The 23,217-nt window shown below is 43.1% G+C and overlaps 1 protein-coding gene and 1 non-coding gene across 2 annotated transcripts; both read left to right on the top strand.

The window, feature by feature from the left end:
- The first annotated feature begins 13 nt into the window (after nucleotides 1–13).
- Nucleotides 14–17,961, top strand: Snx5 (sorting nexin 5). The gene is made up of 14 exons (XM_021192243.1): nucleotides 14–216; nucleotides 458–540; nucleotides 8,403–8,507; nucleotides 9,056–9,166; nucleotides 10,155–10,276; nucleotides 11,598–11,721; nucleotides 12,402–12,497; nucleotides 13,786–13,891; nucleotides 13,978–14,053; nucleotides 14,307–14,346; nucleotides 14,441–14,527; nucleotides 15,433–15,592; nucleotides 16,685–16,770; nucleotides 17,781–17,961. The coding sequence occupies exons 2-14, from the start codon at nucleotides 490–492 to the stop codon at nucleotides 17,829–17,831; spliced, it is 1,215 nt and encodes a 404-aa protein (XP_021047902.1). The 5' UTR covers nucleotides 14–216; nucleotides 458–489; the 3' UTR covers nucleotides 17,832–17,961.
- Nucleotides 4,394–4,631, top strand: LOC115063753. Its single transcript, XR_003843625.1, has one exon. It is a non-coding gene; the product is annotated as a small nucleolar RNA SNORD17 (small nucleolar RNA).
- Nucleotides 17,962–23,217: the final 5,256 nt, after the last annotated feature.

The raw sequence follows: 23,217 nt of genomic DNA, 5'->3' as shown, positions 1-23,217 counted from the left end.
GCAGAAGCGCGGGCGCCGTCAAGCCGCGCGTTGTCGCGCTCACGAGATCTCGCGCACGTCACCGCCGCTCGCCATCTTGGACTCTGGCTGAGCCATAAATTGCCCGGGCCGGGGTGCGCGCTCTTTCTCGAGGCGCGCCTCGCCGGCGGAGGGTTCGGAGCCCGCGTCCCCGTCCCGTCCCTCCGGTGCTGGTTGTCCGCGTGGCGCGGAGCGAGGGTAGGCTCCCCCGCGTTGCTTCTTTGCCCGGCTCCAAGATGGACGGCCGCGGGGACGGGGGAGGCCGCTCTGGGGGAGCACGTGGCGTGCCGCTCGCTGGCCTGCGCCCGGGGCTGCTGGGATGGTGGCGGAGTCCCGCGGCCTCCAGCCGCCGTCCCGCAGGGAGGCCGGCGGAGGCGGGGCCGCGGCCGCCCCTGAAAGGCGCCCCGGCGGCGGCCCAGCCTCTTCTTTCCTCGCACAGCCACACGGCCCCTGCTCGAGGCCCGCGTCGCCATGGCCGCGGTTCCCGAGTTGCTGGAGCAGCAGGAGGAGGACCGCAGCAAGGTGAGATCCCTTCCTCGCTACCTGGGCTGGAGGTCCCCACCGGCCTCCCTGGGCTGGGGCTCGGCCTGTTGGCGGTCCACAGCAAGACCCGGAGGTTTTCCCCCCAACCACCCCTTTAGAGATGGCTTTCCGGCGGGGTGTCTCTGCACCCTCGTTCTCTGACCAAGGGAACCCAGACAAGTGGGACCCCACTTCTTGAGCTCTTGGTGGGAAGCTGATCGACGCTCTGCCAGTCATTCGACTGAGGCTAATGCTCTGAACCCCTTAGCGCGGTTTTTGTTTTTTGTTGTTTTTTTTCTTAAAAGGCTCCTAAAAACTTAAATCGACTTCTTGATAATTGGAAAGTGGATCGCAGTTTCGTTTGCGATTCCTATCCCCATTTAAGAAAATGGCCTTTTCGTTTAAAATAGTGGGGGAATTTCTATCGAGAATCTGTATGTAGCATGGTTTTTGCAACTTGGGAAAGCTAAATGTGTCCTCGTGGGAGTTGTAATTTTTAGTAAATCCTGTGTGTTGATGCAACCCTCGGGCTGCAAATATCTTGAGGACTAATGCAATAAACGGGGATTGCTATACGGGCAATTAAGGATTCTACTTTTATTGGCTCTTTAAACTTGAATTTTCCACCGCACAGGTAGGTTATGAGTCAAGTTTTGTGGACAAAATCGTCAGTAATATGGGAGCTCTTAGATTTTAATAAGAGCTGACTTTACATTTTTTTTTTAAGTATCTTTGAATGGGCAAACTTTTTATCTAGTAAGTAAATACCGGTCTCTGGAGCACCAGTTGGATTGTTCCAACAAGGGTATTGTATTGAAATAGAGCTTGGTGCGAGGTGTTTTCTTTCTTTCACATTAGAAGAATTAGTTTCTCTTCCCTGGCATATATAATAGATACTAGGGGTGGGAGAGGCCCTGATGGCTCTTTTTTTTGGTACAAATATTGGAGCAGAATCAGTTATGTAAAATGACTTGATCAGCTCTATTAACTGCTAATAGAATTTTTTAAAAAATGAGTTCATCACTCTGATCAGCAAAATTGGAGATGATTACAGTGGAGAAAATTACAACTTTTGATTTCTCTTGAGTTAAAGAAATATTGAGGTAAATGACTGGTTTTACCACATGGTTTCATTTTTTTATCTGGTTTGTACTAGACTGGCAGATCACATCTAGATGGCTGAAGTTATTTGAAGGGAATTTGGCAAGTGTCAAAAAAGAACTGGAGTTCAACTTGGACAAATTTGTCAACTAATATATTTTGCAATTTTATTTAAATGCTCAGGTTATTTAGTTTGGAATTTCTATCTAAATGGGATTCTTATATTTTGCAATTTTATTTAAATGCTCAGGTTATTTAGTTTGGAATTTCTTTCTAAATGGGATTCTTGAAGTTGCTCTAGTGACTAGATTAGAATCTAATGATTCTTCAGATGAGAATGAAACTCTGGGATTCCCTCTATCCCTGAGCTAGTGCTGAGGAGTTTGCATGCTAGTAAAGTTCTTTGGCAAGGTAGGGAAGCCTGAATGGAGGAGAGAAGTTAAGTCTGATACCCAGACATTTGGATTACTGTAAAGTCTTTCACCCCAAGGTATTCTCTCCTTAAGCTGTCTTTAGGGTAGAATTGCATGCCATATGTGTCTTTTACATAGAAAGTCTGTGCACTGTCAGCTCCTTTAATTTGGTTTAGTTTTCCTTTAGTGTGGTACACAGAGGTAGAGATTTACCAAGTCTAGCTGGGGTATGTGTGTAGGTAGTGTCTCCCTGCATAGACTAGGTTGAGCATTATCTCAAATTGTATCTTGTGGTTTTTGAAATTAGTCTGATGGGTCTGGTCTAGTTTAGGGTGAATCAGTGTAACAGCTTTGTTTTGTGTTGGTGTTCTGGTTGTCCCTGGATTTTCTTTTCTTTTTCTTTAGTTTGAAAAGCTTGAAATTTTTTGACTAGATGGATCAAGTGGTGTTGCATGCATTTGGAAGGCAGATACTGGTGGGTTTCTGGAGACCAGAATGGTAGTATGTTCCCAGAACAGCCAGTGAGAGACTGTCTCAAAAAGAAAACTCTGAAATTACATTTCCTAAAAGTTGAGCCTATTTTAGCACTCTTTCTGTTCTGCAGCCTTTTATTAATCTGGGGGTTTTCCTTTCCTGTTGGAGGGCTAGGGATGCAGCTTCTTGTTCTCTGTGAGCCAGACCCTGAATTCAGTCCTCAGTGACTATAGTGATATGACTTTAACTATACCTTTCACTAGGGAGTTACATGGACTTAGTGGGGGATATTTGTTCAGACTTAGTGACAGACATAAATGTAGCTGCTGCTGTTGTTTCTCTATAGATACTTCCATTAACAGTATAGACAACAGCCTTGAACTTTGATCAGTATTGTAGCAAGTCTAAATTTATCTTTTTGTGTGTGCAGTGAGGTTTTGCACTGTAGTCATATGACTCAGGAAGTGTGGCTTCTCAAAGCTGCCCACGCCTTAGTTCTGGATCAGCAACTTGCACATGATGTCTTAGTGTCCCATTTGTGAATACTTCAGTAGGTTATGATGTATTCAGTTTTTGGCTGCAGAAAGTAGCCTGCCCACTTAGAGGATTTTCTGGGTTTGATTTACTATGATCTAAATGTTTGAGATTTTGTAAGTGACAAAGTCAGGCTTTCTGGCAAACCTGAGCACTGGTGTTGGGAGCCTGTCCTTTCCATACTAGACCACTAACAGTTTTTCTGCAAGTGACAGTAGCCACCTCTCCTATCTGTAAACATTGTTAAATGCTCTTTGCACCAAACAGATTTACCCTTAGTTGAATCATAGGGTTTAACTGGCTTTCTAATATGGTGTGGTGGGTGGGGTGAAGTTTGCTGGCAAGAGTTGAAATTTGTGATTAATAGTTTGTGAAAGGAAGTAACATGCTACATTAAGCTTGAGCTGTTGAGCATCTTTGTCCCTGTCCAGATATTAATGAGGAACTTTGTCAAAGGATAGGAAGGGCGTGTTTCTTCAAGTTCTGTGCATTTAATGTAGCTGTTAAAACAGTACTGCTGTCTTTGGGTGATGTGGTAGGTTTTGACTTTGGGTACCTTGAGGTTCTTTTGTTATAGCTACTCATCTAGAAATGGATTAATGATTGGGTTTAAAGTCTGGTGAGTTAAACTTAGTGAGTGTGGCTGCCCTGCAACCCTAGTATACTACAAGTGTTTGAACATTGTGTTATCAACCTGTTGCTTGAGCAGTTGAGGGCAGTTTTGTGGGTAGAAACCAGAATGTCTTCAAAAAGTAAGTATTCAAAGATAGTATGGTTACAATCTTGTGATTATCTCAGGTTTTTGAGAAGACAGTTTTCATTTTTAGGGATCAGAAGGGAACTTGAGGCCAGTTGTAAGCTTAAGTAATATCTAAATTGGAAACATTTTCTTTTTGGTCTGACTTTCTTAAAATGACTTTTTCTGTTGCCAACACATTACCACCTCTTGGTTTTTGCTTGTTTTCATTTTTAAGTTTGTGTTGACACTTGTGGAGCTTGTCTTCTCCCATGTGGGTCCTGGGGCTCTAATCAGCCTTGGCCACAAGTGCCTTCTTGCTGGCCCAAACACCTATTTTCTTTTTTTAAAAGATTGTGTATGAGTGTTCTATCTGCATGTACATCTGCATGCCGGAAGAGGGCATCAAAACTCACTATAGAGGGCTGAACTCCTCTGGAGGAGACCCCACCCCCAACACCTTTCTTTCCGGTAAGCTATTAGAGGTCTAAATGGAGGAAATGGAATATTTTGCAATTATTTGAAAATAGTCCAGATAGCTAAAAATCCCTTGATTAAAGCAGCAATTCAGCATGGTACCTGGGCTTGCAGCCCTGTGAAATGATGATTCTGTTTATCCATTCGCTGAGTACGCTGTGCTGACCTTCTTCCCAGTCTCGGGCTCCTGTTCTGGGAGCTTGGGGCTGAGTAGCCTCCAGCACTGCTCTCTGCAGTGTTCTACTGTGGATTGCTTGTGTGCTGGTAGACTACTACTGGTAAGAATGGCCAGTGTCAGCAGGGATGGCTCCCTCTGGGTTCCATCTCACCAAGATGAGTGGTGCAAATCTGATCACTTCCTGCAGCCCTTCTAGTTCCTTGTTCATAGGTTATTTTTTCATTTATTTATTGTGAGTTTGCACCTCCCGCTTGTGGAGCCATTTTAAAGAGAGAGTTGGTATAGAGCTTGGGGGTGGGTGCCTCCGTTGGTTGTTATGTTGTAGTAACACAGGTTGCCCAAGATACATACAGATCAGTTTAAGTTTGCTTATCTTTGGGTTAGGAGTAAACAGTAGGACTGATAATTTAATACTAACATTTGAATTTATGTAAAGGGCAGAGGTTATGGTAGTAGAATTTCTCATAGGACTATTCCTAAGTATATTTATTTCATAACTGTCGTGTAGGTCTTTCATATCTGAGCATCTGTGACAAGGTGCTTTTATTTAGATTTTACTTTTTTACTAATGAGTACTTCCTTTGGAGAAAAAAAATCTGACTCATGAGGTGTCTGTTCCTTCTTAAGAAAAAAGATCATTTATAGATGACTTGGTTTCTTAACTCCCTGGCAAGGATGTTGGTTTCTTAGGCAGTAAAAGACTCTGAGTGAACAGAATAACTGAAGGGAAGGTTCTTTGTTAATATGTGCCAGGTAAGCATATTTTTCTACATTAGGAATAAGAAATGGAAAAAAGTCACTGAAATAAAAACAACTACTTTTTCTTTGTAGCGACCAAATAGAAATAATAGGGACTGACATTTTATATGTGTCTCCCTGCCCCCACCAGGGTTTCTCTTTGGCACTTTTCCTGGAACCTGCTCTGTAGACCAGGCTGGCCCCAAACTCCAGAAATCTGCCTGTCTTCTGCCTTCCTGGGTGCTGGGATGAAAGGAATGTCACCTGTATGGCTTAACACTATATAAAATGGGACTAGATGACCAGTGCACTTTTACTATATGGCACTAGTCTAAAGTAGAACTTGTAAGTACTGTGACGATGTAAGCAGTTCCCATCTTAATTTTGATTTTCCTGTGTTGTAAGGTTTTGAAATCATACAATTTATCTACTTGGCGCTGGCTGGCCTCATTCCTGGTCTTCTGCCACACAGCCTTTTAAGTGTTGAGATTATAGACATAGGTTATGTGTTCATGCATGCCCCTTTTGCACAAAAAGTTTTAAAGTTACTTTCTCAAGAAACAGTGATTAATTAAAAGTTAGCCTGAATTGTGTAGCAAGTACAGAGGCCTTCCTCAAAATATAATTAGCAGTCCTAAACCTCTCACTGTGGGGTAATATCCAGTAACTTCGTGTGCTTCAAGATTCAAGGAAAGAGGCTGACTCAGCCTGGAAAACAGTGCTTGCTGCTCTTTGAGAATCTAGCAGTTAAGTTTCCAGCACCCACGGCAACAGCTCATGCCTTTGACACCAGCTTCAGGGATCTGATCTGGCCTCAGCAACAAAAGGACATAGCATAATAGTGAAATTAATTATTCTTTAAAAGGTTTATGGCTATCTGAGCTGACAGTACTCTCCAGAGTCTAAAAACAAAAACCTCAACACCAGGCATGAGAAGCCTGTCTCTAACCTTTGAGGGGAGGTTAGGGTGGTCCAAGACTCCTAAAAACAGTATAGACTATTGGCGTTGCTCTAGAGGTGGAAGGTGAATCTGTACTACTGCTGAAGATACTATGCCCTTTAGACACTGGGCCTAGAGGTCTCCTTGGTTGGAAATGACCGGAAAGGAAAGACCCCTTTGAGGACCAACTTCACAGTACCGTGCAAGTTTCCAAAGGAGAGCAGTCAACATCCCTACTTAGTCATGATGCCTGTGAACAACTATGACCAGCATGGCACTATAACCCTAAGAGTGCAGTTCTTTAGTTAAACTTAGGATTCCCTGGAGGAAGGAAACAGTGCTTGATACTGGAAGCCTACACGGGGCTAGTGAAGTCATGAATCTTGGAGAAAAACCTACAACTGATACTTAACTACATTCTAAATATTTGTGTGTGTGTGTGTGTGTGTGTGTGTGTGTGTGTGTGTGTGTGTGTGTGTATAACCACATGTATGTGTAACTCACCCCTCATGCAGTAGAAAGACATGTTAGAGCCGGGCGTGGTGGCGCACGCCTTTAATCCCAGCACTTGGGAGGCAGAGGCAGGCGGATTTCTGAGTTCAAGGTCAGCCTGGTCTACAAAGTGAGATCCAGGACAGCCAGGGCTATACAGAGAAACCCTGTCTCGAAAAACCAAAAAAAAAAAAAAAAAGAAAGAAAGAAAGACATGTTAGAGAAAAATCATAACTAATCAAAATGTAGAGGTTTGGAGGCCAATTGCAACTGTATCTGCAATACAGCTAAGGCACAGGGGGATATTACAGAAGGCGGGGCGCAGCAAGATTGTAATAGCAAGCAGAATAGAGTATGCTGTGGTATTGTGTCTTCTAGACCACTAGCCTATCTGCCTAAACATGATCTGAACAATGCTAACTGGATGAGGGAATTTCAGGAGGCCTCAACCCTACACAAAGAAGTTCAGACAAATAAGGAATGCTGAGACTAGAAGTCTGCCCTGGGGCGGAAAACACCAACTGGTTATCCAATATCAAATAGTCAGCCTCATACACATACAAGTAATGTGGATAGACTGAGCAAGTTGTGTTTAGGAGTGTATGTGTAACAATAATGAAAAGAGTGGCAGGGAATTTGAAGAATAAGACGTATATAGGAGTGTTTGGAGGAAGGGCAGAGGGGTATAATTGTGTCATAACTTTAAAAGGTGAGTGAGTGAAAGTAGCTGGCAGGAAGGCTACCGTCCTTTTATCCTTGGGCCTGGTTTATTTAGCAAATTCTATGGCTTTGGACTACTGGGTGTTAGTTTTGCTGGCTAAGCATAAACAGGAATTGCTGAAGTTTTAATCCTACTTGGTGATTCCGGGATAAGGATATAAGTGCTGACTTAGAAACTGTAACATTACACAACTTTTTACTGCTGGATGAAGATATAAGTGGTAGAGGCTATCTACCCTTTCGTGTGAGAAGATTAAAACCAGATGATAGTTATTCACAGGTGGGGACTCCATTGTCATTTTGTCTGTAGTACTGAAGAGAAACCTGACTGACTCCCCCATTCCCTTTGGGTCCTACCATAATTCCAAAGGTAGCCCAGTGTGTTTCCATAGGCTATTTCATTTGCTCGGCTAATATGAGCAAAAGTGAATGGATTATCAGCATATAGCACTGTGGTTCTCAGTTATATTACAATTCATAACAGCAAAGTTACAGTCTGACAACACTGATAAAAGTTAGGAAAGATGGAGTGGCGAGTTTGCCTTTGCAGTTTGTATGTTAGTTTTTAGAGGCCTTGTCTAGTTAACACCAACTTACAGAAGGAAGGCTGCTTACCATGAATGGCAGAAATAAGCAAAATTGTAAATAAAGAATCCCTTGGCCTTCCGGCTTTCAAATATGGCCAGCCTTTTGATATATTCTGGTTTTTGGAAAAAAAACTCATTTTATAGGTAGGCTTATGGTTCTGTATTGGTCATATATGTGTAGTTATTTTGGTGTGCATGTTACTTAGCCACAGGTTGTCTGCAAGGATTTTGTGAGTTTGGTTTTTGAAGACAGGTTTTTCTCTAGCTCTGGCTGACCTTGAACTCTGAGATCTTTGAGTGCTGGAATTAAAAGACAAGTACCACTGTGCCTGTTAGACCTTTTAGATCTTTGAATGGTTTGGCCTGTGACCAGCCTGCCATGGGTCACATCATTGAAGAACACTTGCTGACTCGCCCTCTCCTGATGAGAAATGACTTCTGAATATGTAGCTAATATTACAATGTATTTCAGTTGAGATCTGTGTCTGTGGACCTGAATGTTGACCCATCGCTTCAGATTGACATACCTGATGCACTCAGTGAGAGAGATAAGGTCAAGTTTACAGTGCACACCAAGGTGAGTGACAATAAATGACTGCTAGTGTTGCATACATTTTCAGAAGATTGTGAGAAGATTTCTTAAGCTGAAATAGAAACTGCAGTGTGGCAAACTGCTGAGAACTTGAGCTTCTGTCTTGCTTGGGGGCTCCATATATGTTGTGCTTCAGTTCCCTTCTGCTGGGATGGAGTCCTCAACAGGCAAATGTGCAGCCACAGTCATTTGCATGATTTGGTTTTCATTTGTACATGAGGTAAATCACAGGCATGAAAGAGAAGCCAGGGATAATTTCCAGAACCATAGTAAACTGTAGAAACATTCTATTTGCTGTTCTGTTTTATAACCTGGGGGAGGTTCGGTCTCAAACTTATCTGTTACTAGTATAATCTTTCATATACAGCAAGCTTCAAAAGGCCTTGTGAAAAGAATTTCCTAGAGATGAGGATGTCTAAGTTGCCTAGCTTAGTGACTTTAGATCATATATTGCTGTACTCTTTGGGTCTTGTTGTATTGATTGTGTAATGCTCTCATAGTGCAATCTAAAGCCATTTTGTATGTCTTTACAGACCACACTGCCCACATTTCAGAGCCCAGAGTTTTCTGTTACAAGGCAACATGAAGATTTTGTGTGGCTGCATGACACTCTTACTGAAACAACGGATTATGCTGGGCTTATTGTGAGTTCATTTAAGAAAATAAGCTGGTTTCTTACCTTTTTGCATAAAGAAGCCATATATTTTACAGTGGTTTGAATTAAGTATATGTGTATGTGAAGGTGAGTGTGGGTGCCTGCAGGTCAGATCCCCTGGAGATGGAATTCACAATGATTGTAAGCACAAGGGTGCTATAAACTGAGCTTAACCATCCCCTTCACACCCATCCTAGGCACTAGTAGAATTGATTTCTAGGAAATTTCATTATTGGAGCACAGAAAAAATCCTCAGTGGTACTCAGTGAAGGAGACAGTTGTCAGAGCTCTTGGCTAGTTTTTAAATGAATTCACATACACAAATGTCCTGCTGTATTAAGAACTTCCCAGTAGTGATTTCTTTGTGGTTCTTTGGCACAAGATCTCATGGCCCAAGATGACCTGAATTAGAGTTATGCTTTAAAAAGTTCCCTCGAAATGTTAATTGAAAAATAAATTTGTTTTTGTGATATAGAGGATCAAACTCAGGGCCTCAAACACACTAAATAGGAGCTCTGCCTCTGATTTGGATCTCCAGCACTAAAACTCAAATCTTTGGAAATAGGGGGGAATTCCTTTGAACACATCCAAAGTTCTGATTTAGCCATCCACTGTTGGCATTAATTGCATCTGTTTTAAGCTGACAAGGAAGAAATGTATGTATACACACACTATGGTGTTTTGGCATGAGAGATGGGTTTTTGGTTTCTCAAGAGAGGGTTTTATTGGCTGTCCTGGAACTTGCTCTATAAACCAGGTTGGCTTTGAACTCTGAGAGATCTGCTGGGATTACAGGAATATGCTACCATGCCCAGCCTAGGATAGTTCCTTTTTAGAAGGTCAGAAAGAATAATAAGGTTTGCATGAAATGAGAGCTGTCTTAGCTCTATTGGGGTCATCATCTGAATTGGCAGGTAAGGTGCAGTCACCGTCTGCACTGGGATAAGGTACTCACAGAATCCTTGCCTCTGCTACAGATCCCTCCTGCTCCTACAAAGCCAGACTTCGATGGCCCTCGAGAGAAGATGCAGAAACTGGGAGAAGGGGAAGGATCTATGACAAAAGAAGAGTTTGCCAAGATGAAGCAAGAACTGGAAGCGTAAGTGAATTTTCTTGAGCTCTGCCTTATGAGAAATATATTCAGAAGAAATGAGTGGGGAAACCTGATATTAAAAGTGTAACCACCGGCCAGTAGTGGCACATGCCTTTAATCCCAACACTCAAAGGCAGGTGGATTTCTGAGTTCCAGGCCAGCTGGGTCTACAGAGTAAGTTCCAGGACAGCCAGGGATACACAGAGAAACCCTGTCTGGGGGGCGGGGGGGGGGGCGGGGGTAGGTGTAACTATTTGTTGCCTAGTGCTGGTTTCTAAAACTACATTTTGTAAAGTTTGACATATTGGTGATGTGCTTCTAGAACTTTGTTGTTGGATTGTACCATGCTGTTTACAAAGTGTTTTGAATGGACCACATGGATGACTTAAGAGGGTACCCATATTCACAAATTACAACATCTTAAACATTTCAGCTAGTTATGAGACAAAACAACATGGTATAGTGTTATTTAAATCTCTGAAAGGTTAGGAGAAAATAGCATACACATTTTCTCCTTAACCTTTGTTTATAGATGGAATTTTTTTACGTGTGTGTCAGCAAGAGCAGTGCCCCTTAGATTTCTTTAACCTGACTCAGAAGTACTTGCCCCTCCCACTATTAGCCTGTTATCAGCTATCTCTTTTTTTTTTTTTTTTGGTTTTTCGAGACAGGGTTTCTCTGTATAGCTCTGGCTGTCCTGGAACTCACTGTGTAGACCAGGCTGGCCTCGAACTCAGAAATCCGCCTGCCTCTGCCTCCCGAGTGCTGGGATTAAAGGCCTGCGCCACCAGGCCCGGCCTTCAGCTATCTCTTAGAGGCTGATCAGACCTGCACTAACAGTGTGCTCATGTCCCTGAGAATGAAAGAGGCTTTTTAAATTTTTTCAAAAGGTTCTATTTATGTGAGTTATCTTCAGACATACCAAAAGAGGGCATTGGGTCCCATTACAGATGGTTATGAGCCACCATTATTAGGAATTGAACTCAGGACCTCTGGAAGAGCAGTCAGTGCTCTTAACTATTGAGCCATCTTTCCACCCCATGGCTTTATTCCTTTAAAGAGGAAGGTCTTGCCCTTGCTGATAGAAACAGTAATTACATGTAGGCTTGGGGTCTCTCAGACTTTGGTTTTACAGTGGCACTTTTTTCCTTCATTGGTTCATTCTACAGTTAACATTTAATTATCAAGTTGAATTGTAGTGTTTAGGTCTAGTTTAGTTGTCTTACTTTTCCTAGTGACCGTGAGCAGTGGGGTTAAATAAGGACGTGCGCTGTATTGGGCAGGGATTGAGCAGTGCAGGCTGAGTTCTTTGCGTATGTCTTTGCAGTGAGTATCTCGCTGTCTTTAAGAAGACCGTGTCCTCCCATGAAGTCTTTCTTCAGCGACTTTCTTCTCACCCTGTTCTCAGTAAAGACCGCAACTTTCATGTTTTCTTGGAATATGATCAGGATGTAAGGCAATTTTTCTATTTTCATGGTTGAAAACAATACAAGTTTCTTGGGTTTGCATTTATCATTAAAAAAAAAAAAAACGGAGAGAACGCTTTCTCTTCCTCTTTGGATTCACTTTAGAGTTTACTTTCTAAAAACAATTGAAAGAACATTGACACCCCCAGCCCAAACTAATTTTCTTCTGTTTAATTTGTTGGAAGGAATTGAAATGTATGTTATGTACCTTTATTTCAGGGTTTCTGTTCTTTTCTTAAACATGCCTTTTCATATATGACGCAAGCCCTGACTTCTACACAATTTTACCCTAAGCATATTTCTGAGTTGGAGGCCAGTCAGTCTACATAGTGAGTTCTAGGACAGCTAGGGCTACATGATGAGACACTGTTTAGAAAAGAACATCTTCAAATTCTTGAGTCTTGGTATTAGTAGGATCAAGCAAAGCAGTAGCTCTGCAGAGGATTGAAAAACCTCGGGGACTCGGTGCCACCATGATTCAGAGTGTTGGCTTGGCAGTTGGGAATATGATCTGTATTTAGCTAATTTCAGACTTCCTGGTTTAAGGCTGGGTTAAAGTACCTTGTGTATTCATGATAGTAAAAATGTTACTTGTGTGATTACTCAACTAAAAGATGCTAACAGAAACTGTTACCATGTCATAAAATGTTTTGGAATTTCCTTAGCTAAGTGTGAGACGGAAGAATACCAAGGAGATGTTTGGAGGCTTTTTCAAAAGTGTGGTGAAGAGTGCGGATGAGGTCCTTTTTTCTGGAGTTAAGGTAAGGTGTGGGCAGTTGCAGAAAATTCTTTCTTTCTTTCTTTCTTTTTTTTTTCTTTTGGTTTTTCGAGACAGGGTTTCTCTGTATAGCCCTGGCTGTCCTGGCAGTCACTTTGTAGACCAGGCTGGCCTCGAACTCAGAAATCCGCCTGCCTCTGCCTCCCGAGCGCTGGGATTAAAGGCGTGCGCCACCATGGGAATGGGCAGGTTTTCTTTCGGGGGATAAACAGGTGTTACAAGTCTTAGGACATGGCTGCTTTTCTCTGCTTCCACTTTGTCAAGGCAGGGCTTCTCTAACTCCTGGAACGAAATTTTTTTTTTTTTTTTTTTTTTAAGATCAGAGTGGCCTTGAACTCAGCTTCACCTGCCTCTGTCTAGTAGGTGCTGGAATCAAATACAGCAACTTAACTTTTCAGTTCTGTCCTGAATACTTTTTTTTTTTTGTTGGGGTTGGGGTGGTCCTTGAGTCTCTTCGTTGTTTTTTGTTTTTTCTGGATGTAGGTTGCATGTTTGTGGAAGAGAAAATAAGCATGGTTTCATATTGCTGAGAGTTACACTTGGTTTTTAGGTTGTGTTAAGATTGAAGTTAATATTGTTTGCTTGGCTTTTATTGAAGAATGGGCAGAGCTATTCTAGCAGATGAGAAAAAAGAGGCCTTGCTCACTCAATGTCTTCCTGGTTCTTTGTAAATAATGGTTTTGGCAACTTATCTAGTATCTGACTTTGCCTCTCTAGGACTTGAGTAGGGAAGCCCAGTGTTCTGGGTGTTAAGTAGAAAGGAAAGGTTAGAAATGGTGTTTCCTAGGCATACTGTATGGGTTTTGTGTATATGCATTGTGGGTCTGTTGCTATTGACAAAAGCTTGCCAGGAGTGCCCATATTGTTAGTCTGAAATCAGCCAAATTAAAATAAAAACCAAGCCCATGGACACACATGATATCAAGGCTAGGTCGAGGTGGCAGTGTCCCACCTGACAAATGCACTAGAAGAATTACTGACTTGTGGAGGATGTCAGTATTTACTTGCCATTCATAAGTGATTCTGTGCTGATTTAGTCTGTTAGTACCTGATTGTTTTTGTCAGTTTTGAGAATTACAAATATTAAGTGTCATGATAATAGTCTGTACCGGTTAAACTTAGGTGACTATTTTGTTTGGTTTGGAGGCAGGTTCTCAAGATAGATTCTTTAGTCACCACCTCAGCCACGAATGTGCCGAATTGCCCGTGTTTTCTCTAGCACTATACATACTCCTATTCTTGACATTTTGATTCTTTTTCCTTATTTTTAGGAGGTGGATGACTTCTTTGAGCAAGAGAAGAATTTCCTTATTAACTATTACAACAGGATCAAGGATTCCTGTGCTAAAGCAGACAAAATGACCAGATCTCACAAAAGTAAATACCTTTACCCACTTGGTTACTTACAGAGCTCTGATGTGTGCCTGTTCTGCTCAGATGACAGTATCTGCTTGCTTCTCCAGATGTTGCTGACGACTATATCCACACTGCAGCCTGCTTGCATAGCCTGGCCTTAGAAGAACCCACAGTCATCAAAAAGTAAGTCTTGGGTGGCTGAGGTGGTAGTTAAGCAGAGTGCTGCCTTAGCTTATGCAAGGCCCTTAGTTCAGCCCATTGATCCTTCCTCTTCCCCAATCTTCTCACTAAAAGTTACTAGCATTTGCAAAGCCCTGGTGGTGGTGGCACGTGCCTGCACTTTCACCCAGGAGGCAGGAGAATCAAGTCTTAAGAGTTTTTTAATAAATTTATATATCATAGAAAGCTAAGACCTTGAACTTCTATATACTTTCAGGTACCTGTTGAAAGTTGCAGAGCTATTTGAAAAACTTAGGGTAAGAAGTTTTGTGTTGGTATTGGTACCATTTAGTTAAGGTGCATAGATTTCTGCCTGGGTGGTAACAGGTGACCTTTATTTGTTTAAAATAGAAAGTGGAAGGTCGAGTTTCATCAGATGAAGACTTAAAACTGACAGAGCTCCTCCGATACTACATGCTCAACATAGAGGCTGCAAAGGTAAGGTAGGAATTAGCCCTTAGTAGCACTAGTTCATCTTGCAATAACCAGAAATTGAATGCTTAAGGTAATCCCTCTGGGTTAGAGAGGAATGTTGCTTTATTTTGAGGTACACTTGTTTTCAGTGTTGTGTGATATGTGAAGACCTGACCTGAGAACAACCAACCTTGTGGATTTTCCTTCAGTGCCATGGCTTTACTCCCTTGTAAAATGGGGCCTCACTGGCCTGGATCTCTGAAATTATAGGTTTCATGTTATGTTAGACATAATTAACTCAAGTTAGATACCAATTTCCAAAAGTGGGATTCATGGGGCAGGCTCTTGGTCATGGGTGTTCCTCTAAGTCATCGCTCAGTGGCATTCTCTCCAAGTCAGTCAGCAGTAAATAAACATGTTTGATATGCTGTTTGATTTTCTGAAATATCTTCAATTACTGATTCAACTAGAAGGAAGTTTCTATGTGGGATATTTTATATAATGATATGGAAATAATCTTCAAAACGTCAGAAACTGACAATAACCTTATTGTACCCCCCTTCTGCTCCTGCTGCTTGAGATCAGACTAAGAGCCAGCTAGGCAAGTACTATATTATATTAATAAGGCATATCAGCATAAGAGTATACTGGGTAAAGAGCTAGAGCGATGGCTCAGCAGTTTGATAACCTGCACCCACATCAGGTGGCCCTATACCTCCAGACTCATGTGTACAGTTATGCCCACACAGTTAGGAAAGGAAAACCTTTATGCACGATAGAGGAATAGACTAGAGGCCATTTTAGAATGTTGGCCGTGGATGCTTTCTAGACTTGCATGCATGTCTAGACACTTTCAGAGTGTGATATTTCCTTTGGAGATTTTTTTTTTTTTTTTTTTTTTACATCATGATTGTTAATTTTCTTTCCAGGATCTCCTGTATAGACGTACAAAAGCCCTAATTGACTATGAGAATTCAAACAAAGCTTTGGACAAGGCCCGGTTAAAAAGCAAAGATGTCAAGTTGGCAGAGACTCATCAGCAGGAATGCTGCCAGAAGTTTGAACAGCTTTCTGAATCTGCAAAAGAAGGTTGAACATTTTTTTTCTGTACCTAGTTTTCATTTGGGAAAAAAATAATAGAAATTATCAAAAGTAAACCCCCTCCCCATGGGGCTGGGGTTAGAGCTCTAATAAACAACTGGCCTAGCACTTGTGAGGCTGGGCTTGTCCCCCACAGCACAAGAAAGATGAATAGTAACACTAAGGAAAACTCGACTGTTTGTGTCAGGTTGGGGAGGGGCTGGAGGGTCATCTGAGTACCAGGCTCCAGGTGATGCCCCTTCGTGATGTTAGCACAGGGTAGGGATGTGAGCGTGGAAATGCATGCACGCAGACACAGTGCCTGCGTACAGTAACTAGGTCAGTATGAAAGGACACTGGTGTTGGAAAGAAGCTATAGGAGTATATTAGTTATCACCATGAACGTGTGGGAGGTGGAAGAAGAGTTAATGCCTCAATATCAGAGACAGTAGTGGGTTATGTGAAAAGAATCAGTCAATGATACAGAAGTGGGATCTTCCCAGATGAGATCCTGGTCTGAAGATGTGAGTTAACTAGGAGTTTGCCCCCAATAATAAAGAAAGGCTGGCTTGTGAGGTATGGTCTTTTCCTAGGAGGATCTCATGTATCTTGCTTAGGTGGACATGAAACAAAGCCAGTAAAAATATTAGTGTATTTCCTCATATAAATTCTTACTCTCAGGTTTTTATAAGAAAACATGGTTTTTCACCGAGCAGTGGCACACGCCTTTAATCCCAGCACTCAGCAATTTCTGAGTCTGAGGCCAGCCTGGTCTACAGAGTGAGTTCCAGGACAGCCAGGGCTGCACAGAGAAACCCTGCCAAGAAAAAGAAAAAGAAACCATGTATCTAATCCTGCCAGCTATAGCTAGTACTCCAACTTTGGGCAATCTTGAGCTACCAGTTCTCTAACCCAAGGTGTGCTTAGTGATTGAGTGGTGTGGCCCACATACAGGCAATGTGTATGACAGGTGTGTTTTAGTGTATATTGACTGGCATTAGGTCTGGAGGTCATTTGTGATAGGGGTATTTGGATGCTGTAATGTGTGAGAAAATTAAAATTTCCTATAGTTTGGTAAATTTTAACTCTTTATTCTCATAGAGCTTATAAACTTCAAACGGAAGAGAGTAGCAGCATTTCGAAAGAACCTAATTGAAATGTCTGAACTGGAAATAAAGCATGCCAGAGTAAGTTGACTCTCACAGGCCTGACAAGCCACTTTCTCAAGGTCTTGCTTTGGTTTTCATTATTAATCTAATGAACCATGTGTGGTAGTGCAAACCTTTCAGTGCTGAATGAACACTGAATGCAGGAGAAGACCATCATGTATCCAAAGGGGGTATTTCAGTATATTGAGGTTTTTTTGTTTGTTTTTGAGACATCTTAACTATAGTTCCGGTTGTCTTAGAACTTGCTTTGTAGCTTTAGCAGCTGATGTGAAACTCACAGAGACCTACTTCTGCCTGTTCAATGTTGGGACTAATTAAAATCTAAATATTTCATTTATTGCCTGTGGTGCATACTTAGTGGTGACTCAGCAAAGAAAGGCACATGTTTGGTTCTTTTTTTTTTTTAAGATTTATTTATTTACTATATGTAAGTACACTGTAGCTGTCTTCAGACACTCCAGAAGAGGGCATTAGATCTTGTTACGGATGGTTGTGAGCCACCATGTGGTTGCTGGGATTTGAACTCTGGACCTTTGGAAGAGCAGTCGGTGCTCTTACCCACTGAGCCATCTCACCAGCCCACATGTTTGGTTCTTAGTTGAACTGTGGGTTAAGAATTTGATGCCTGTGCTTAAGGGTTCTCAGTGTAGTGCATAGGTTTGGTTTTCTAGTAACAGCAATCCATGGAAGGGTCTTTGGCAGTTACTTTGGCCTATTCAGAATATTGTTACTCTGCGGCAACCTGGACAGGCTACAGGTCTTATCGAGTCTTCCTTAGATTTCAACATTACAGAACCAAGTGTTTAGGGCATTTTGGGATTGGGGTGCTGTAGGAGGAGAGGCCACCGGCATTTTAGCCTGGAGCCCTCTGACTAGCAGGATGTGGGTGGTGCTAGGTAGTTAGTTGTATCTTGGGGGTTCATGGAGGAGAGTGTCAGCCTAGTTTGGTCACTTTTCAGATTCAGGGTTCATGAGAAAGCTGTGTCTGGGTTTATTTTATTCATTTCTCTCCCCCCCCTTTCTTCTAGAATAACGTCTCCCTGTTGCAGAGCTGCATTGACTTATTCAAGAACAACTGACCTGTCTTTACTCTGAAGGACACCAATGTGAAAGCCAGCATCACTTGCACTTAAATCATTACTGCACAAGGAATAGCTTTGACTAGGTTAAAATCATGTGAATAAATACTTTGATTTCTAAAAATCTTAACACTTAACCATGTTGGTTTAAAAATATTTTCATTGCATGTTACTTGGACATAACTAATCCTTTTCTTAAGCATTTAATACCTCAAAGTAGGTAGAATCTAACAGATTCTCCTATAGACTGTCAGGAATTACTAATAAGTGGTATGGAGACGTGTGCCTTCTGGAAATGAGAAGCAATAGCCTGGCCCATGTCTGTCTCAATATTTCCTGTGTCTGCTCCTACAGACATGTCAGGGGTAACTGACAAGAATCACTGCTTGTGGGCAGGTGGCAGACACTCTGTTCTTAGGTAGGTTTTGCTCCCTCTTGTCAAGATCACTTCAGATGCTTGTACAGTAACAAGAAGATCTCATGTCTTTTTACATCCTTTACAGTCCATTTTTGTAACTGGGATATAAATACTTGAGAGAAAAGGAGAATCTAGAGTTCTGGTGGGGCATGTGTGTTTGTGCTTTGGATGTTTTTATAAAGTATATAATAAAGATAATCCATGTTACCATATGGAGTGTTTCTGTAGAAAACTAGACTTCTCAAGAATGCTGTCTCAGCAGTTCCACAGGTTCATTAGCTGTCCTCTTAAAACCTTTACTAACATTTTTGGGATTGAGCCAGGGCTTTGTGCAAACCACTGACAGTGTTCAACCCTCAGTATTTCTTTGAAACAGGATTTGGCTCTGAACCCAGGACTGACTCCACTGCCTCAGCTTTACAGCCTCTGGGGTTGTGCAGTTATGGTATACCAGCACACCTGGCTCAGTCTCAGTTTTGAAGAGGCTTGGCTCTGTTTGCTGTATTTGAATACTTGGGGCGGGGTGTGTTTCCTACTTAAACTGGTTTGTTAGTATTGATTCCATAGCACAGATTGATGGGAGTCTGGGTTTATTTAAGCAAAGATTTCACAACAAAGTCTGGTTTCTGACTGTATTTTTTTATGTTACAACTAGACTACTCACAATGGCACACACAAACTTTACATTTTGGTGGTTGGTAGTGGGTACCTGAACCATAGCCACATGAGTATGTGCTCATACCTATGTGAGTATTGGCCTTGTTCCTCCATCAAGATTGGTTGTTGCTGTAAGAGTCTTAGATCTACCTCCTGTCTGGAATGCAGCCAGCTGAAGCTTATTAGTTGGTTGAACCCTTGCACAATTGAAGGTAGACTTGTTTATGCAGTGTCCCTTGGTTGGTTCCAGCGGGCAGAGATTGAATGGGAACCCTAAGTATACCTGAGACATGAATACTACTCAGGCTGCCATTGGGTGGGTTCTCACAGGATATCAACATAATTCAGCTGCGTTCAGAGTAAGGCAGTCTGATCCTGTCCTGAGTGCTCGGGATCCTAGACATTAACTCTGAAACTTGTCCCAAAGTGGTGTAGAAGCAGGGCAGTAGCTTTAAAGGTGGGCCACTTGGGGTACAATCCCTCCCAAGTGGTATCCCTAGGAAAGTTGTGTCTTTTGCATTTGCCCTCAATGTCCAAGTTCTATATTCCCAACTGTGAACAATGCTAGACCCCTAAAGTTGGGGCTAGACCATTGAGCTGAGGTGTACAGCACCCACAGGAGGCAACTTGTATCCCAGTTCCAGGTCTTGAGTAGCAAACTAGAAATGGTGAATCATGAGTTCTGTGTTAGTCTCCCATCTCACTGTGTTGGAGACTGCGGTAACTGGGTCTTCTGTAAAGTGGGATATCCACTGAAAGGTGTTTTCAGCAGAGGAAAAACAGCAGGCAGAGCCTAGTTCAAAACTGGGTGGTCTTGGCCTGCAAAGATCTTCAGGTCATTTAGCTAAAATGTCAAAGGGAAAGTAACGTGATCATCTCTCGCACCATTAGAGTAGTAAACCTAGTTCCTAGTCAAGAGCCTTCCTGGCTGAGGCCCTGGTGTTACAATTGTTCAAAGCTGTGACTTGTGACCTATCAGAGGAGCAGAGCTGAAAATGAGCCCCAGGGACATTCTCACCTCTACCTGGTGAGAATGGATGGCTCTTGTCTGGCTGGGTTTCCCAGTGTGTCCTGCAGACTTGGATAGCTGGGATACATATTTGCATTACATATTTGGTTGGAGCAGTACGAAGATGAACTGAGTGCAAAAGACCTGTTTTATGCAGAACATGAGTAGCAGTCAACTATCTCCAGGCTTTTCCCTTTTGGGGCCAATTTCTGGAGGAATAGAGGGAACTGTTTTCTCAGGAAATAGAGGGTGCCTTGAGAGAAGGTTGAGTATCACACCCTTGGATGTTACAAACTAGGCCAGTGAGCTCCGCTTCTGCCCCTTTCCCCATGGAGTACTACTCAGGATGTTTCCAGAGGCCTAAGAAATTACTTTTGACTACTACTGAGTGGGCCTGGCCCCATGTGTCACACACAGGTCAAAAAAAAAGCCAACAACTTAGGATGTTGGATTTCCTTGCAGCTGTGGGTTTGGTATACTGAACAGAGGGCACTGGGCTTTCCCAGAAACACTTTTGACCAGATTATTTTTGCCTTTCAAACCTTTAAACTTTGTTGAGTACTTTCTGAATTTTTAGTTTTTGTGAAAATGATAGTTCTGATGATTGTGTATCAGTTCTTGCCCATGAGCAGTAGTTTGTCTGATTAATGCAACAGGGCATCTTGTGGTTTCCACACAACCTGTTTTGCTGATACTGTGGACGGATGGCCGCTTGTTAGGACTGTTGACTGACTGCAGCTTGCCTCAGGTTCATCCTATCATTTGAATGGGATTAGAAATGGTCTGGGGGCTTCGTGGTTCGAAACCATAGGAGGGAGTAATTTGTACTCCTGATGAATAGCCCCAGAACAAGGCAAAGTCCAAAGCAGTGAATGCAAGCTGCTGCCAGGTCAGGCTGGGTGTCGGTGACCCAATGCTGGTAGTTCTTGGCATAGTTTTTCTAAGTCCTACTTTTGGGTCTAGCTAAATCCAGCTGCAGTCACCACAGGGCCTCAGGGCTCCTTGGATTTGTTGATTGTTTAAGGATCCTGTCTGGGATGTGAGAGACCGTGCAGAAAGTCTGGCAAGAATAGATGTCTGAAAAGTATCCCGTAGAGACAGGGAAGGAGCCATTGAGAGTGTGTGTACATGGGCTGTGTGCAGAGTCTGGCTGCAGCTGACTGGTCTGTTCCTTGAGTCCTGGGGAAGATTGCTAGCTTGCAGTGAAACCCAAAATACTTCTATGTCTGAAGTCAGCTGGCTATCTGCAAGGCTTTGTGCAGGAGGCAGCAGGAGGAATGAAGTCGTCTGCCACTTACTTGTCTCAGAGTTACTTGTCTCAGAGTTAGGGACGAAATGAGGGCGCCTGCTACTTGCAAGGGCCCTTGTTGGGCTGAGCTAAAAGGGAAGTGAGATCATAGATCATCTCCATCACCAACAACGTGGCTGGAGTCTGAATTCAGCTTAGCCTAGGACTCCGTTCAATCTCCGTAACCTTCCAGCCCCACTGTTGGCCACTCTACAATCTGGCTCTGCTCCAGGGACGTGAGTGCCAGCCATGAAGGGTGGTGCTGAGTGACAACTCCCAAGTACAGAGCAGAGGAAACCACATTTTAGGGTCACTTCCTCTTGGACCCCAGCTGCGGTTAAGTGAGGAGCCAAACACAGGTGGGGAAGGCCTTGTCCCCTGCTAAGTCCCAGCTTCAAGACCTCATGAGTGAGTGGTAAGGTCTCCATAGCAGAGTCCCTTGCTGTAAGGGAATGCTGGGGTTTGGGTAAAGTACAAAACACTGCCAATCTTGACTTTTAGGCAATAGATTTTTCTCTAGTATTTCCCATGTAGTATTTGACATACTGTTTCTTTTATCTGAGATTTGAATTTTTGCTGGGAATCACGTATGCTTTATTTGATGAGTGTCAGCTCTGTGCTGAGGACTTGAAAGGTAGCTAGTGCAATTGAGGAGTGGAAGTCCCCCACCCCCACCCCCCTAGACAGTGTTTCTCTGTGTAGTCCTGGCTGTCCTGGAACTCACTTTGTAGACCAGGCTGGCCTCGAACTCAGAAATCCACCTCCCTCTGCCTCCCAAGTGCTGGAATTAAAGGTGTGCACCACCACTGCCTGGCGAGGAATGGAAGTTTAAAGTTCATTTTCTTTTAATTTACATCTTAATTTGGGGGCACATGTACACATCATAACCATGCATGCATGTGTTCACTAGGGATTAGAAATCCAGGACCTTATGCTTGTGGATTATATGCCCAACCATTGAGCTTTGGTCCCAGTCCCAGATCCAGGCACACTTAAATCCTGGGCTATTTGTGTTTTCCTAACTGAAGCCCCCAGCACTGAGTGACATAGACCATTCCACACAGCCCTGTCTGGCCTCTGTCCAGATGGGCTTGATGTAATGAAATGGTGTTGGTTTCAGGCATCTGCTCTGCTCAGTGGCTTATTCTCAGCAAGTGGAACTGGAAGTTCTCAACACTATCCCTGCGTGGTCTGCCCCACCCACACTCCATATTCACCACAGTCTCGGGTTCCTAAGGTCCCTCATTGCATCAGGGCCTTCAATCCTTCCCATACTTAAAGATCTAGATTTCAGAGAGTGGAGACAGCTTGGATATTGGTATTTTATTTTTATAACACGGTGAGTTTTGAGCCAGAGTTTTGCTTTGTAGCCCAAGCAGGCTTCCACCTTCTCCTCTAGTGCTGGGATTACAGATGGGCACCAGTGTGTCTGCTGTGTTGGTAGTATAAGAGATATACATGTTCTTGTGAGCTAAAGTCAAGGCTGAGACTACTTGGTTCATTCAGTGCGTCATTTCCAATGAGTTGGGATTGGTCAGCTTCATTTTGCAGCTGAGGAGGATGAGGTGGAGAGATCCCAGCTACATCTAGGACTCTCCCTTGGAGTCAGTGAGGGACAGGACCTGAACAGACAGGTATGGACCCTTGGCTTTGTTGGGACTCCTGATCATCTTCCCTCTTTCCCAGGTAGATAATAACCTTTCCCTTGGCTTTCTCCTCCTCAGCTGGGTCTCTTCCCAGCAGGTTGAGTTAATGAAAGGCTCCGGGCGTGCAGCTTCACTTCTGTAATTTACTCGCAGCGCTGGTCTCTAATTTCATTGCTTCCTCATCTGTCTCTTCCCACCGGGAAGCCGCTCTCTGGCTTGAAGGGTCAGCTTTCCTGCTGCCGGCTGCCCAAGGGGAGAGGCTGGTCTGCAGAGCCCACAAGACCAGTGTGATGAGAGCAGGAGACGACAGTGTTCTGAGTACCCGCTCACACATGCGATGCAAGCACTCTACCACTGAGCCAGGTCCT

This window comes from Mus pahari, chromosome 3 (genome assembly GCF_900095145.1).
Source record: "Mus pahari chromosome 3, PAHARI_EIJ_v1.1, whole genome shotgun sequence".
NCBI classification, from domain to species: Eukaryota; Metazoa; Chordata; class Mammalia; order Rodentia; family Muridae; genus Mus; species Mus pahari.
Note: the sequence above shows the minus strand (reverse complement) of the source record. Positions and strands in the feature narration are given on the sequence as shown.